Source organism: Lycorma delicatula, chromosome 1 (genome assembly GCF_047948215.1).
Source record: "Lycorma delicatula isolate Av1 chromosome 1, ASM4794821v1, whole genome shotgun sequence".
Classification (NCBI taxonomy): domain Eukaryota; kingdom Metazoa; phylum Arthropoda; class Insecta; order Hemiptera; family Fulgoridae; genus Lycorma; species Lycorma delicatula.
In genome coordinates, this window is record NC_134455.1 from 85,767,715 (window position 1) to 85,784,815 (window position 17,101).

Genomic DNA, 17,101 nt, shown 5'->3' on the forward strand with positions numbered 1-17,101 from the left:
TATGTGTTTAATTACTTTATCAATTTCTTTTGTATACACTCTACCTTATCAACATCATGGGTGCTTGTAGGTATATAGATGTTAACAATTGTCAGTTTAGGTTTTGATTTTATCCTTATTACAATGATTCTATCACTATGCATTTTGAAATACTCTACTCTCTTCCCTATCTTCTTGTTCATTATGAAACCTAATCATAGAATGTTATTTTTTAATTTTCTGATGAACCCTTCCTTAGTAGTCCCCACCCGGAGATCCGAATGGGGGACTAGTTTACCTCCGGAATATTTTACTAAGGAAGGCGCCTCCATCATTGCTATATGAAAATGCAGAGAGCTACATTTTCTTGGAAAAAAAGCAGCTGTAGTTTTACATCTCTTTCAGCTGTGCAGTACTCAGAGTACTGAGTGATGTTGATATGACCGTTTAAGTCGTCCTGACCTACGCCCTTAACAACTACTGAAAGAGCTGCTGTCCTCTTTCAGGAATCATTCCTTAGTCTGGCTCTTAACAGATACCTCTCCGTTATGGTTGCACCTTTGTTCCAGCTACTCTGTATCCCTGAGCACTCAAGCTCCCTCACTAACGGCAAGGTCTCATGATTCATAGAGGGAGATTCTGGGGGTAAATTTTGATAAAATAATGTACTCATGATTATTTAAATGTTCAATTATTAACACTTATATTGTTAATCAATAATTTTCTATGTTTAAATAATTTTGGATCTTTTCCATTAATAGCCAAAATTTTTAAAACTATATAAAAATCGGCAAATCACTTGTTGTAACACGCAGTTGCTAGTGAGAGGCTTTTCACACTTCTCAATTCTTTTTTTTTTTTGTTACTGTTTTTACTCCCACTTTCCTGGGTCATAATTTTTTAAATAAAATTGTAGGCGATACAGGACAATGGAGCACATACCGACAAATGATTTTTACCAAATAGTAGTTATCCAATCACAATGATACAATAAAGATCATCTTTTTCAATCAGTTAAAAACCTTAGTGTGTGTGTGTGTGTGTGTGTGTGTGTGTGTGTGTGTGTGTGTGTGTGTGTGTGTGCATGCATGTGTGCACAAACACACACATCTAAGCCCACAATACAACATTGACACCAACTAGGTATGAATAAAAGTATATTAAGATCCCATTTAAATTTAAAATTGACAACTGTTTCATTTAGACTAATCCATCACTGAATATAATGCTTCCACCTCATAAATTTATCCACTCCTTTAAGTTAAATTTAAATTTGATTCAGATTACAGACATTTCTTACACTACCAGGCAGACAGTTAAAGAAATTATAGAAAATTTAAAATTCTATATTAAAAATATAGAATCACCTTATAAATGAAAAGAAATCTAATGAAAAACACAAAGATTTTCTGAAAAAAGGGAGAAACTGAGTTTTCCTACTCACACTACACATTACCTGTGCAATAGCTTTTTGCAAAAATTATAATCTGTTGGAAGATAACTGATGTAGGTTGATCCCCCAGGAGTGCAATCCATACTTTAATTTTGAATGAACTAGAGCAAAGTACATTTGACAAAGAATATATACCAGTAAAAACCTCTTTATAAGATAAAATTTTTAATATATATAATCAGATATGTCTTCAAACTCTGTATATGCAAATTCCATGATAATCTGTCATCTATCATCTACTTTAAGTATTTAATAAAATTCGACTGAGATATGACCGAACAGTCACATTGTAATCAAATACTACCATAATCAACATTATGGTGTATTAGTGGAATTAATAAGCTGGAAGCAGACGATAAAGTAAAAAATTAAATATTTGGTTCTTAAAACATGAAGAGCTAATTTACTGAAATAAAACCAAAAGCCTAAATTATCCAGATCAGTCTCTATTACAATCTGCAGCCTATCAGGATTTTTAGACAAATATACTAGAGTAGTATAATCTGCAAAAGATATAGCTTTACCATAAAATTTATGCGAAAACAGGTCATTAATAAAAGTTAGAAAAAAAGAATAGATCCAAGAACTGAGTTGAGGGACTCCACTATTCACCTGAAGAATATTGCTCAAATAATCACCCACAACTACGCACTAACTTCTGCTCTCCAGGTGAGACGCAAAACCAATCTTTTTTTAATTACTTTCTCTAGTAATTTTGAAAAAACTGAAAGTAGTAAAATGGGCCAATAGTTGCCAATCACATCTAAAGAGCCTGATTATGAACTGGAACAATTTTTGCCAAATTGAGGGCAGAAGGAATTTACCTGCAGCAAGAATATTTTTAAATATAGCGAGTAATATATGCATCACTGGAACAGAAATTTCTGTTAACCAGAGCAGAAGAGATATTATCAATACCTTGACATTTATCTTTTTTTTAGAGTTAGACATATACCAAGCTCATAATAACTAAGAGAACTTAAAAAATGGATTTAGTGAAATGGAAAAATTAAACTGAACATGATAGTATGCATCATTTTATCATTCACCATACTAGCACTAATGATAGCTTAATTAGATACTCCAACAAAGTATCCATTAAAAATATTAGCACTCTCATCTTCATCAGAAACAACATTATCATTTGCACATATTTCTGATACTTTATTTTAAATAGCAGACATACCATTATACTGGTTTTGGATTCTGCACTGATTCTTAGCAAGTAATTCTCTCATATTTTTAAAATGTTGTTTTTTAGTTGCTTTAATCCACACATCTATCTTTTTCTTAAACTTATATATTCAATCTTAATTTTATGATTTTGAGGATTTTTATACAATTTCCTATATAATCTGTCTCTTTTAGAAATGGCAATGCTAGGCATGGTTTAAGCTTTTTATTAAGCCTTTTTTTCCATGACTTAAGCTGTTTGAATTTTTTAACTTCCCTTTTAAAATAGATTAGATTTTGATCGATTGATTAGTATACCGTAATAAAACATCAAAAAGGTTATTAAACTGAAAATCAACATCATCATTATCAGGAATTACCCTCCCATCATGTTCACATAAATATGAACTAAATTTATCATAATCCAGAACCTCTTTAAAATCCTTTACCAAATTATTTTGAGTTCTGACCTTAGAAATAGCAACAGCAACAGCCTTATGATCATTAAAATGTGTCAGAATGACAGCACTACAAATATTCTATTTCTATAAAATTGATTTATAAAGAATGTGATCAGTACAGAATGGCCTATCATTCTCAAAAACTCTCAGTATCAACATTAGTAAGTATCAGTTTATGTGTAAAATTTTATGGTAGTAAGTTTCAGTATCATTCTCAGTATCAACATTAACTAAGGAGCTATACCCATTCATATTAAGTATTCTATGTATTGATTCACCATTGATATCTATTATTTCATTAATATTTATGTTAACATTCTATTAAAATAATGTTGTATGTTGGAATTGTAGAACAAAGGTCTTCAAAACCTTTCAAAATCAAACTCTCATTTTACTTATTCCAGCCGTAAACACTGATAACATAAAAAGTATAACTAAACCACTGATATTTCAAAAGAATTACATCTGGATCCAGTAACTCACAATCTATCTTACACAGGTTAAGAGCCCTCACAATAGATATAAACATAATAACCCCAGTAGCTTTAAAAAAAAATGTGCACATAAAAATATGTACATCTATTTATTCTATATAAAGAAGCCTTTTCAATGACAAAAACATAGCAAAATTCTTATTTTAATGCCTAATATTTTAGTCATTAAGAAGCTATTGTTTACATCATTAACACTCTCACACAACAATGTTTTATAACTATCCCCCATTACCAGAGCAGAATTTTTCTCTGGTCAACTACACATCCCTGACTGCTAAAAATGACATAATACATAACACCACAAACATCCTTTTTCACACATACTTAGAGATTAAGCCATTTACCCCCTATCAGTCAAGTGCACACAAAATAACTATCTCAAACCCACATATCACAAAACCAAAAGGAAAAATTATCATTCTACCTATCTAGAAAAAACCACTACCCCTAATAAATCATAGATTAACACTTACACTTATGACATACATTATAATACAAAGTAAAAATGCATAACTTAAAATATTGTAGAAATATTTTTCTAGATTCAGAAAGTAATACAATTCAAATTATGTAATAAAGTAATTGATTTCTACCAAATACACAAGCAGAAATGGAATTAAATATAATTGCAGTATTAATAATTACTACATATATATTAACTTAGCAAAAACAATTCTTTTATTATTGTATGTGTCCATATTCCCCACTGTACTAATATCTCAAAGACAAATTCTAAAAGTATAAAATCTGTTTACCACCAAGGAATTGTATAACAATTATTAGTTTATTTCTCCACTGAAACTACTATTTTATTGTTACTATTATTATTATTTTATTTCAAATTATTCATAAAAATTAGAATTTTTCAAATTCAATTAAAATCAAAGTCAATTTTATATATTTACAGTTGGTTGCAAAATTTTATTTTATTAAATTCTGTACTCTTGGTAGTAAACGGTTTTTATAATTTTGTCTTTGATATGTATATATATATATATATATATATGCATAATTTTTTTGAATATTCAAATAATTCATTAACTTATTGACCGCTGGAGGATTCTGTGGTGGTTTATATTTCATACAATATATAACATTTAAATATATAAAATATTAATATACTGTTATATTATATATAATATTTAAGGGGAAAAAATTTATGCCCTAAAAAAAAATAAGCAAACTGTATAATTAAATTAAGTAAGCCGAACAAATATGCATCTTCCCAAAGAAAATGGAAGGTATAACAAAAGAACCCTTAGATCCCAGATTGAGGATTGACAAAATAATGAAATACTTGTGCATGGATCTGCACAAGTTTTGCTTATATAATATAAATGTGCATGGATATTGTTACTTTCCTGGATTGGCAGACAAGGATGATATTAATTAAAACTCAACAACACAACAGTGACCAGGAGAATTTATCAATAAGCCAATAATTACAATGTAAATGGTGTGTCTAGCTGGGACTTGCTCTGGCTACCTCAAGCATGGAAATGATGTTAGAATATTTTATACTAAGAAATTACATTGTTCATACCTTTATTCTCAGCTTTTATTCTGTATCCCACTCCTTTTTACTTCTAAACTACGTCACCCTCACATAAGGAACTTTTTGTAGCAAACATAGAGGACTGGCTGGACCATAAAACATATTCCAGCATGTTTATACTAACAGCTGTTGGTTCTCATTCTCCTAGCCATTTGCTTTACTACAAAGTTATTTACTACCACCCAAAACTTGTACAGGTACTTTTTACAAGTTGCAATCAAAATGTTCTCTTCTCCCAGAAATGGCATTAAAATTCAGATAATTCATAAAAAATAAAATTAGTCTATTTTATATATTCACAATTGGTTGCAAAATATTTAGAGAAAATACATGGGACATATACACATACATATTTAGAGAAAGTACATGGTTAAAAGATGTAACATTACATAGTAAAAAAGGTAACTTAATCTTTACTGAAGAAAATGAAATGGTTAGATTTTACTTCACCTTTAAAATAAAATGCTATTTTTTTATTGAATTGGATATTAAATATCTGACCCACAAATATATTAACTTTCTTGTGATTAAAAGTGTAAACAGATGTTAATTCTGTGCAAGTGTAAAAACTAAAAATGAATCTGCAATTCTTTAAAAATAGTACTGAGATATCACTAATCTAGCTAGATTTCATATATTATCACTTATTTTTACAACTTTTTTCAGATTATGAATGCTGCTTATTCTTATTTTAATGTAATAAGAGTTCAGAAGTAAATTATAGTTTTAAAACTTGTGAAGTAAAGAGTAAGAAGGAAATTCATATGAAAAATATGTTTACTCAATTGCTACACAGCTGAAAATAATGGAAAAATATAGATTCATTTAAAACGAAATTTGTTCATTTTGGCTTCTTTTTTTTACTGAAATCCTTTCAGAATAAAATATTCTGAAGTAAAATAGTCTGTAAATCATGTATTAGAGAGTAAAGTATTAATTCAAAAGGAGTTTATCAGAAAATATAATCACATTTTTGGAGTGAGATATGTATAAATTCATAAATTTACAATAATAGGTAGTTTCAGTGTCAATATTGTAAAAATTAAGAAGCTGAAATGTAAGAAGAGAATAATTTTTTTTTGTTAGATATAAATTAATTAATTAATATAAAAGCTAGAAAACGGAAATTCAGGCGTAGGAACAATAAGATTTTCAAGGTAGGAAAAGAAGTATATTATTACAAAGATTGAAGTGAATGACTTATTACTCATCAGAATCAGTTATTAATTAATTTTAACTCCAAACTAATGATTCTCTTAAACAAATTTATGTACTCTTCTCTACAATACAAAATGTTTTGTTTTCTCATATTCATCTGAATATGAAAATCATTAAGACAGATAAGTAAATTATGATAATAATCTAACAATAATGGGTGGTGATGTCAAATTAATGTCAAATTAATTTAGGATATAATGAAAGATTAAATTCTAAGTTTAATAAATGATAAAGAAATTTTAAATTATGAATATCCTTTTAAAAAATCATGAAAAAAGATATGCATGGGTTTGATCAGGTAATGGATTGGGAAAGATTTCAAAATCTAATTATATCAGCTGTAAAAAAATTACCAACCCAATTATGTTCAAATTAGTCTTATGAACTGTTTGAGATGAACTGCAACAGAATGTATCATAAAAAATGAATGGATAACTTTAAAAAAAGGAAATAATAAACACATAATTTTACAGATAGAAAGATACGGGTTGATTGAAGTTGATCATATGTAATGAACGTTATATTAAAGCTGATGATTAAAGTAAAAAATAATGTAACAGAGAACTGTATTGTCTTTTAAGAAATGGTTTTAATAAAAACTGCTATGAAGCAAATAAAAATGAATTACTGATTCAGTTTGAGCTGCTATTGTCTTGGTGAATCCTTTTAAATCTATCCTTAGTCTTGTAAATGGATCTCAAATATGTAGTTCTTGCTGAGATAAACATTAGTCAAATAAATTAATGTTATTGTCTTAATTCAAAATGTTTTTCAAATACAAATTTTTTTTAGTATCCATTATCTCATTATCACTTAAAATCAGTCTATGTGAAGAAATTTTACTTGCTTAAAGTTGATCTGTGAAGCAAATATCTTTAAATTTTATCCAATGTTTGTGAACAATTGTCTTCTATGGAGAAATTAAACTGTTAACTAAGTGAATAAAGTTGAAGTCTGTCTAAACTAGATACATTTGTGGATTTTTCCTTTCTTTCTTTCTCTGTTTAGCTTCCAGGAATTACCGTTCAGGTATTACTTCAGAGTATGACATGTATGAGAGCAAATGATGTGTAGTCTCGTATAGTCTCAGTTCGACCATTCCTGAGATGTATGATTAATTGAAACCCAACCACCAAACAACACCAGTACCTACGATCTAGTATTCAGATCCGTATAAAAGAAACTATCTTTACTAGGACTTGAATACTGGAACTCTTGACTTTCAAATCATCTGATTTGGGAAGATGCGTTCACCACTAGACCTGGTGGGTTCTGTGGATGTTTCCTAGTTGTGAAAAACCTTACAGAAATGATGTTGATTGACAGTTTTAAAATTATTAATTTCCGGTGCTAATTTTGTTTCTTTCAACTGTTATTTATTTACTATTTTTTAAGATTGATAAAAACGTTTTCTTTTAACAATATAAATTTCATATTTCTCACAATATCACTCTATTGTCAAAAAAACAATCAACTTCATACATTCCCTACTTTTTTATGTTTTTTAACACTAAATAGAATTAAACATTAATTACTAAATAATTCATACTTATTAAAAAGAGCTCAATAATTATATTTTTTAAATATATTTAATCTTAAAATTATATTAGGATTTTAATTCTCATCAAGCTTATGGGAAACTCCTTTTTTTTATTAAACATGAAAAAAAAAATTTATGGGTTTATGTTGAACAATATATACATAAATTTATTTTTGAAATTATTTAGAGTTATTATTAATTACTAGCCATTACAAAAGGGCGTTAGAGATTGATCCATCCCTCCTTATAATATAATACATTACAATTATATAACTTGAAATATTACAATATTGTTTTGAGATTAATTTATACACAGTATGTAATTTTAATCTATGTAATTTTATTTTTGTATGTAGAACCAATTTAAAGCAATAGTGGAATGAACAGGGATTGAGATATTTCATTACTAAACAATGAGTATTTTCACAAGATACATCACCTGGGATATAATGTATCGTATTAAGATATAAAAAGAAGATGTAATTCAATCATTACATCTTATATTTGTAGATTTTTAAATTTTATTAATATATCTACAAATCAGAGCTTTATAGTTTTTTTTTTTTTTTTTGTGAGTCTGAAAGCATCTGTTGGCCACTATAGATTTTATGTCAAATAATTAAGTTTTGTATATAACATTTTACTGGCAAATAGTAAAAATTATAATTCTTAAGTATTCAGTATGAGATAAATCTCACATATAAAGTTTATATTATTATTCCTCATCACATTAATCAAGAAAAATGCTTAACCAATCTAAATTCACTATATTATTTCTACCTATTTCTTTGTAATCATGTAGGTATTAAATGTTTGAGCATTGTATTTTTCTTAGTAGTGTCTAAGTCAGAGCCCTAACCTGGATACTAACATATTTGATCCAAAACTGGGTAAATTTATTACCATCAACATTTTTACTCTACTTTTTCATGTGCTGGCCCATGTTTCAGGATTTTTTATCAAGTGGTACAGAAGTAGAAAGTAGTGAAAATCGTTTTGTTAAAAATGATCATTAAAGTAAATCTGAAGAGAGTGAGAGTAAAATGAAGCAAAAATGTAAATGAAGATAAAGATCTGTGGCAGTAATGGGAAAGGTAACGGAATCCTTAACCCAAAAAAAAGGAAAAATTATTTTGGTAAAAACAAGGATTTCACTAGTAATTTTTCCCTGTGTTGTGAAGTTTAAAAATATGAGGATATTTGTTGTTATATTATTTTTACATTTTAGATCAAGTCAACTTTTATTATACTTTCATTTTATTTTTGTAAATATGTATAACATTTACAATAAATATAAAATTCTAATTTACATATTATTTCTCTGAAGCTACTTTACTTTTAAACTTGAAACTTAATGAGAATAAATATCACATAAAAATACTAAAACAAGTTTTTAAAAAAATGAATACATAGTCAAAAGATATAGCAGTCTGGATCTGGATATTTGTTTTAACAAAAATCTTACCTGGGTATTATAATATTACTTTTGCCATAACATTTTCAATTATATGTGAAATCTGGGTCAAATTAATGACTGATTGGTAGAGTAAGTTTTTTAAACATCATAACTTGACAAAAAGCATACCTGTGTCAACATTTATCACATGTTTTTTGATGTTTTATTTTTTCTCTAGAGTAGGTCCCAAACGGATGTTTTTCTTTTAGAAATTAAATAGTCTTCTTATTAAGAAGTCTCCCTCTATGAATCATGAGACCTTGCCGTTAGTGAGTGCTCAGTGATACAGAGTAGCTGGAGCAAAGGTGCAACCATATCGGAGAGGTATCTGTTAAGAGCCAGACTAAGGAATGATTCCTGAAAGAGGGCAGCAGCTCTTTCAGTAGTTGTTAAGTGCGTAGGTCAGAACGACTTAAACGGTTATATCAACATCACTCAGTACTCTGAGTACTGCACAGCTGAAAGCAATGGAAAACTACAGCTGCTTTTTTGTGAGGTGAGTAATATAATTTTTGGGATTAGAAACTGGTAAAGCGAATAATGAAGCCTTGCAGTGTTGAACCAGTTTCTGTAACTGATGAAGATGTTTCTAAAACAGATGCTAAAATGCCTTAGAAGTGTGTGGTGTGTTTGATAATCCATGGAACTGATAATCTGCAATACAATAATGCTCAGCCAATGCATCACATGCAATTGCTGAGGCTCTTGTGTAGTTGAAATTTGAATTATTCCACACATACTTACCAGATTTGGCACCCTGAAATTTTCACATCTTTCTGCTATTAAAGAGGGATATTAAGAGTACTCATTTCCCCACAGATGATGAACTGAAGGACACTGTGAGATTGTGGGTCAAGAAATGACCACCAGCATTCTTTATTGATATAAGAAAATTGGTTCACCAGTCGAAGAAATGTGTAGTTAGTTATAAATGGTGATTATGCAGAAAAAATAAGTGTAATCTTTGTAGCAAATAAAATGAACTTTTATTGCAATTTGTTTCATTTGCAAGTTATGAGCAAGTGTTTATTGTATTTCAGCCACTCCTTGCTCTAATCATGAAACATTTACTGAAATAATAATAATATTCTTTTAAAATAATATCAGATACACTCAAATTCAGTGAAAAGTAATATAAGACATTATTTCCTCAGTAATGTTTAATAAAATAAAAAAAAAATCATTAAAAATAGAACATAATACCTATAACAAACTAATTTTTTTACATCATCCCCTAGTGGCTTAGTTCTTTCTAAGTGTAGGATGAGTCAAATGTTAAACTTAAAAATTTAATGTACCTAAGGCTATGACTACCTAACTTATTTATAATTTGGGAAGGAAATAATTCAAGTTAATTTCACAGAATGTTTTATGGCTGTAAGTTATTCTGTTTGACAGATTTTACTGTAAGGCATCAGAAATATTATAAATTATAGTAATTTTTATAATAAAAATTTTGTAAACTTTACAGGCAAAGTTGAAGAAGTTTGAATTTTAGAAAGTTGAAACTGCCCAACACCAGTGCAAAACAGAGTTTTTCACATGCAGGACTAGACATGTAACCAGCATGCCTGGTATAAATCATTCATATTGCTTGATATCATTATAACTTTTTTCCAGTTTTTGTAAAATGTGATATAAAAACCCAACACTATACTAGTAATAACCAGAAATTCAGTAGCTTGGCTAAATAAAGTACCACACTATTTTTTTTTAAATTTAGCTTACAAAAGAGTTACAGAAATTAAATTTAACATAATTCATCTTTACTTACACTTGTATAATTTTCCAAGTTGAGGACATAAAATCCATGTGGTTTTATTTCTAATGGAGTGTTAGCTCTAGTCATTAGTAAACTTTTCTTAAACCACAGTGGTTTATTTAACCAAGAACAGTATGGTAAACATCTTCTAATTTCATCATTCTAAAAAAAAGATTTACAATTCACTTCTTCGGTTTCCGTTACTACAAATAAGTAAATGTTATTAGAGTAAGAACAACAGTAATCATTTCAGTCTGGTGTTGCTCAAAACTAAAGTGAAAGACAATCTATGTTAAACTGAACAGTCATTAAGGCATACATTTTACATAAAATAATTGTGTTCGCTATACTAACAGAGAAAATAGCTGCTCAAATCTTAATGAGTAAGAATTTTAACTTCATCTCAGTCCAATAAGTAGCACTGCGAGAATGGGGAAAAAAGTAGGAGATTGTAAATGTTGTACATATACAATTCTGTTAATTCTCAAAATCAGCTACAATATCATTGCTGTTCTCTAACTTGTCATTGGAATACTTAACAAATTTTTATGAACTTATTTTTTTGTAATCTTAGGAATTACATTAACTGTTAAAATAACTCTGGGTTTTGATTCAAAAGAAAGATTCTCAATTGTAGGTTCAAGTCTAAGAAAAAATTCATAAAAAGTTTAAAATAAATAATGGTATTATAGAAATGTAATGCATACTGGAGCATAATGGAAAAAAAATGCACAAAAATCAAATAGTTGTCATCTTGTAGTTAATTCCCTACTACTACTACTATTCCAAAACTCCAAACTCCAAAATTCCAAAATAAGGTCTGAACATGTCCACCCAACCCAGGGCATCCAGCATGCACCTCTGTGCATCTTGGAACCTTGTACAACAGAAAAAGACATGGTACGGAGTTTCCTCCACATTGCAGGCTGGACAGTGATCTGAATGTTCAATAGCGAACCTAAACAGATAAAATCTATAACCACCATGCCCAGCCAGGAATTGCATAAGACTGTAATCAGTTGATTTGTGAGTCCTGCTGCACCAACTCCTTACATTCCCAATCAGATGGTAAGTCCACCTACCTTTCTCTCCCATATCCAACTGTTCTTGCCAAGTATTCATCACCTGCTGTAAATTGGCCACAATCAATCTCTTCTTCTCCGTAGAAGGAAGCATCCTTAATTCTCTACGCTTCCTTCTGAGAACAATTAGCAGGTCAATTGGCATAACACCAGCCAGCACCTCTGCAGCCTCTCTTGAGGTTGTACGATAAGCTGTCGAAATCCGGAGGCAGCATCTCCTATGCAGCGTAGCAAGTATTCTCATATACCTTTTATACCTCAGAACATCTGCCCAGATCTCTGCCCCATCAAAAGAGGGAAGAATCCACCACACTTGTTAATAACCTTCTCCTGAGTTCTCCAGGCCCCCTGATGTCCAGAAGTAATATGGCAACCGCACGCATTGTCCTATTCGCTCTCTCACAACTTTCCATATCATGGACTCTGTACCTTAATAAGGCATCAATCCAGATGCCAAGTTATTTAATGGCCATTCTGGAATCAACCTTTCTTTCCGCCAGTTTCAATGACAGTGTTTGACGTCTTTTCTTAGTACAATCTCCGTTTTTTCAGGGGCCATCTCAAGGCCAACCCCAGCCATCCAAGTGCTTATTATACAAAGTCTGAATTTTATCCACAATCTCTCTCTTTGTAGTAGTCCCGACTGCAAGTACTATGTCATCCGCATAGCCGACTACAGCAACGTCCTCCGGAAGTGAAATTCGAAGGACTCATCATATACTGTAGGACTACTACCGTAGGACTCATCATATACCATATTCCATAAGATCGGTCCAAGGACCGATCCCTGCGGCACATGAATATGTCTTCCATAATTATTTGAGTACACACAGAAAGTGTGAAAGATCAGTTTTCCATTAGATTTCCAGGTATATCAGTTCTTAATCTATATAATGAATGCTAATTAAGAAATTTAGGGAGATGGGATTAGTAAAGAAAGACTATGAGTTAAGTGGTAGACCATTAAGTATTCAATGAAGAAAAACTGCAAGATGTATCAGCTGTTATACAACATAGTCCCAATGAGTTATAAAAGTTGGCTCAATAGAAAAAACATTGGTATTTCAACTGTACACAAGACAGTTCATAAGAAACTTAAGTCTCGTACCAGACAAAGTGAAAGTTGTTCAAAAATTATTGGCCACAGTGGAAACCAAATTCAATAAAGTGAATGGTTTCAACAGTTTCTAGTGGATAATTCTGATGATATTTTTCAGTATTTTCTTTACTAATGACACACAGTTCTATTTATTAGGATATGTGCACTCACAGAATTCATGTTTATAGTCTGCCAACAACCAACATGCCATACATGAAATTCTTGTACATCACAAGAAAATTGGGGTTTGGATTGCAATATCCAGAAAGAATAGCTGATGTACAAGACTACACTTAGTCTTGTATTATATTAAAGACACTTTCTTTCAAAGTTGAATATCAGTAGTAGCCATAATGTAACTTCTTGTGAGGAGAGTGATTTAATATAGTAAAGCATAGCAGTACTACTCTGGATTTTTTGCTCTGAAACATTGGTTTCTTTTTTTTTCATAAACTAGGAAGTAAACATTTAGTGGGGTAAGAATGAAGATAAGATGACAACAATTCCTTAAAAATGATTCAATCTATAAAAACCTGTTGCAGTAACATGTTATTACTTGTAGAGTAGAATATCGCTAATAACCTCTTCTATTTTAAGGGATATGGTTCAACTGTTAAAGATAAAAAACTGCAGTTATCAAATTGTCACACTGACTAAAAACTATGCTCTAAGCCTGCAAAAACATGATGTACAAGTACAGACCAAAATATTCTCTTAATGCCTGATCTGTTTTTAAGATATTTATACAAACACTACTTTGATTTTTTGAGTGGAATCCAAAAAAGAGAATAATATAAAACCTACTAACATTAAAGAAAAAAAGTTAACGAAAACACAGAACCCTGAAATGACCCACCAGGTTGGTCTAGTAGAGAATAATATTGTACTTTAAAAAACACCAATAAGCTGATTTCAAAGTTGGAAGTTCTAAGGTTCAAATCCTAATAAAGGATTTTACTTTTAAACAAACTTTAATACTAGATTGTGGATATCAGTGTTTTTTGGTGGTTGGATTTGAATTAACCACACATCTCAGGAATGGTCGACCTGAGACTGTACAAGACTACACCTCATTTACATTCATACATATCATCCTCATTCATCCTCTGAAGTACTACCTTACTCGTTCTGGAGGCTAAAACAGAAATGAGAGAGAAAGAGGAAGAAGAAAGAACCCTGAAATAACAGTTCTTCTATAGAGATGTTTTTTGGTGATAATTTGTTACTTCACTCTGCTCTAGCTATGAAAGAAGTAGTTGAAGGTGATTTATATAAAAATCCATTATTTTCATGTTTACGAATTCATTCTGCCACAAGTATGTTTTGTAGATTAATAAAAATGTTTTAAAATAATTAAAACCTTATGTTTAAATGAACAAATGCAATAAACTGTATCATTATATTTTTCATAACCTATATATATAAAAATGAATGTTTGTCTGTCTGTATGTCTCTTATGCCTTCCTAAACCATTCATCCGATAGCGATGAAACTTTGGGGAATGGTTAGACACATGCCAGGGAAGGTTTCTGAGTTAGTAAAATATTTCCGAAATTTCCCGAATATCCTAAAATAAACTAAAAATGGTGTAAGTTAGGAGTATGGAGCCTTCATATCTCGGGAACCAATAGAGTTATAGTAGTGCAATTTGGTGTATAGGTATCCCGTTAAAAATTAAGAAACACGTATTTCGGAGTTTTCCGAAATTTCCCGAACTTTTCCGAATAACTCCTACAATTACTATGCTTAGATTATGATGAGATATTTTTAAAAATAATATTGTACTTTAAAAAACTAGAGTTCATATATAGGTGCCAGACTTAGAATTGTAAGATAAAGGTGATTTGATATTTTTAAAAATGATAGCGTACTTAATTTAAATCTGTTATTTTGAAAATAAAAATATAAAACTTTCGATAGTTGTGAACATTGCACTCCGACATTTTAATTTTCAACCAGTTTCAACGCCATTTCTGTGCAGATATGCCTCCCAAAAAACGAGCGATCGGTCGTTCTACGTCCGTCTCAAGCACGAAAGAAAAAGGCAACACGAGCATCAGAAACAAACGAGCAACGAGAAGCGAGATTGGAATCCAATCGAGAACTTAATGTTCAAGCTCGTTCATCAGAAACCAACGAGCAACGAAAAGTGAGATTGGAAACCGACAGAGAACTTCATGCTCGAGCCCGTTCATCAAAAACAAACGAGCAACGAGAATCCAGACTGCAAACCATTCTTCTGAGCACTGCTCGAACCAGAACAACCACTCACGCTGATTTGAATCTCAGTGCATTCTATTACGATGCTAATTATAATTACAGAATTCATCAATGTGAGGTTATTGGAAAAATGGATGAACTATGCACATATTGTAGTGCATTCAAATTTAAGAATGAAGCATCAGGAATGTCTTGTGCTGGTGGAAAAATAAAATTGCCAGAATTACATCCACTACCCAAACCGTGAATTATGCATGCAATCACAAGCAAAAGCAGTGGATTGTATTTCCTGGATGCGCCCGGAGGAACAGGAAAAACTTTTCTCATTTCACTTTGGCAAACATACGATCACGAAATGATACTGCACTGGCAATCGCATCATCAGGCATTGCAGCAACTCTTCTGGAGGGTGGTCGAACAGCGCATTCAGCACTGAAACTGCCGTTGAATATCCAGATCTCTGAAAGACCAACATACAATATCACCAAAAATTCCGGAATGGGTAAAATACTCCAAACGTGTAAACTCATTATATGGGACGAGTGTACTATGGCGCACAAAAAAGCATTAGAAGCACTTAATCGTACACTAAAAGATTTAAGAGGAAATCAACTGCTCTTCGGTGGCGCAATCATTTTATTGTCTGGTGATTTTACTCTACCAGTATGGCAACACGTACATAAATTGAACTTGAAGACCAATATGCGTGTACAACTACAAAATTATGCATCCGCTGATCGTTTCGCAAAATAATTATTGGATATTGGTAATGGGATAAAATGGCCATGGATGAATCAACACAATGCATCACATTGCCAACAAATTTCTGTAAAATCATAGCAACCACCGTTAATTGTTAATTAACAAAGTTTCCCCAAGTATAGCACAAAATTACAGAAATCATCAATGGCTGAGTGCACGGAATATATTAGCAGCCAAAAACAACGATGTCAATACAATCAATTTCAACATTCAGAACAAAATCCCAGGCGACACGACAACGTACAAGTCCATTGATACTGTAATGAATGAAGAGGAAGTTGTCAATTATCCAACAGAATTTTTAAATTCACTTGATTTACCAGGCCATGCCACAGCACCTTCTAACACTGAAAATTGGTGTGCCTATCATACTTCTACGAAATATCAATCCTCCACAACTCTGCAATGGTACCAGGCTTTCGATGAAAAAGCTAATGAACAACATAATCGAAGCTACAATTTTAAACGGCAGATTCAAAGGCGAAGATGTACTGTTGCCGCGCATCCCAATGATTCCAACAGATATGCCATTCGAATTCAAACGTTTGCAGTTTCCGGTGTGACTCGCCTTTGCAATGACCATCAACAAAGCACAAGGACAATCGCTACAAGTGTGTGGACTGAATTTGGAAAATCCATTCTTCTCACATGGAGAGCTGTATGTGGCCTGCTCACGCGTCGGAAATCTTCTAATTTATTTGTGTACGCACCAGAAGGAAAAACAAAAAACATTGTGTATCCAAAAGCACTTCAATAAATAGCATTCAATCCAAAACTTGAATTGTCAGATTTTTCTCGATAAAACGACTAAAAATACATAATGGTCTAAAATAAATTGAATATTGTT

The 17,101-nt window shown here is 31.1% G+C and overlaps 1 protein-coding gene across 5 annotated transcripts in view; it reads right to left on the reverse strand.

Annotated features, from left to right (window-relative positions):
• LOC142319766 (uncharacterized) overlaps positions 1-17,101 on the reverse strand; it is a 50,895-nt gene that overhangs the window by 24,360 nt on the left and 9,434 nt on the right. For 4 of the 5 annotated variants that reach the window (XM_075357410.1, XM_075357431.1, XM_075357421.1 and 1 more), the window contains exon 3: positions 11,104-11,253. The exons of the other annotated variant lie outside the window; for it this stretch is intronic. In XM_075357410.1, the coding sequence (XP_075213525.1) occupies positions 11,104-11,253 (150 nt within the window). The remainder of the gene's footprint in view (positions 1-11,103; positions 11,254-17,101) is intronic. 5 annotated transcript variants of the gene reach the window in all.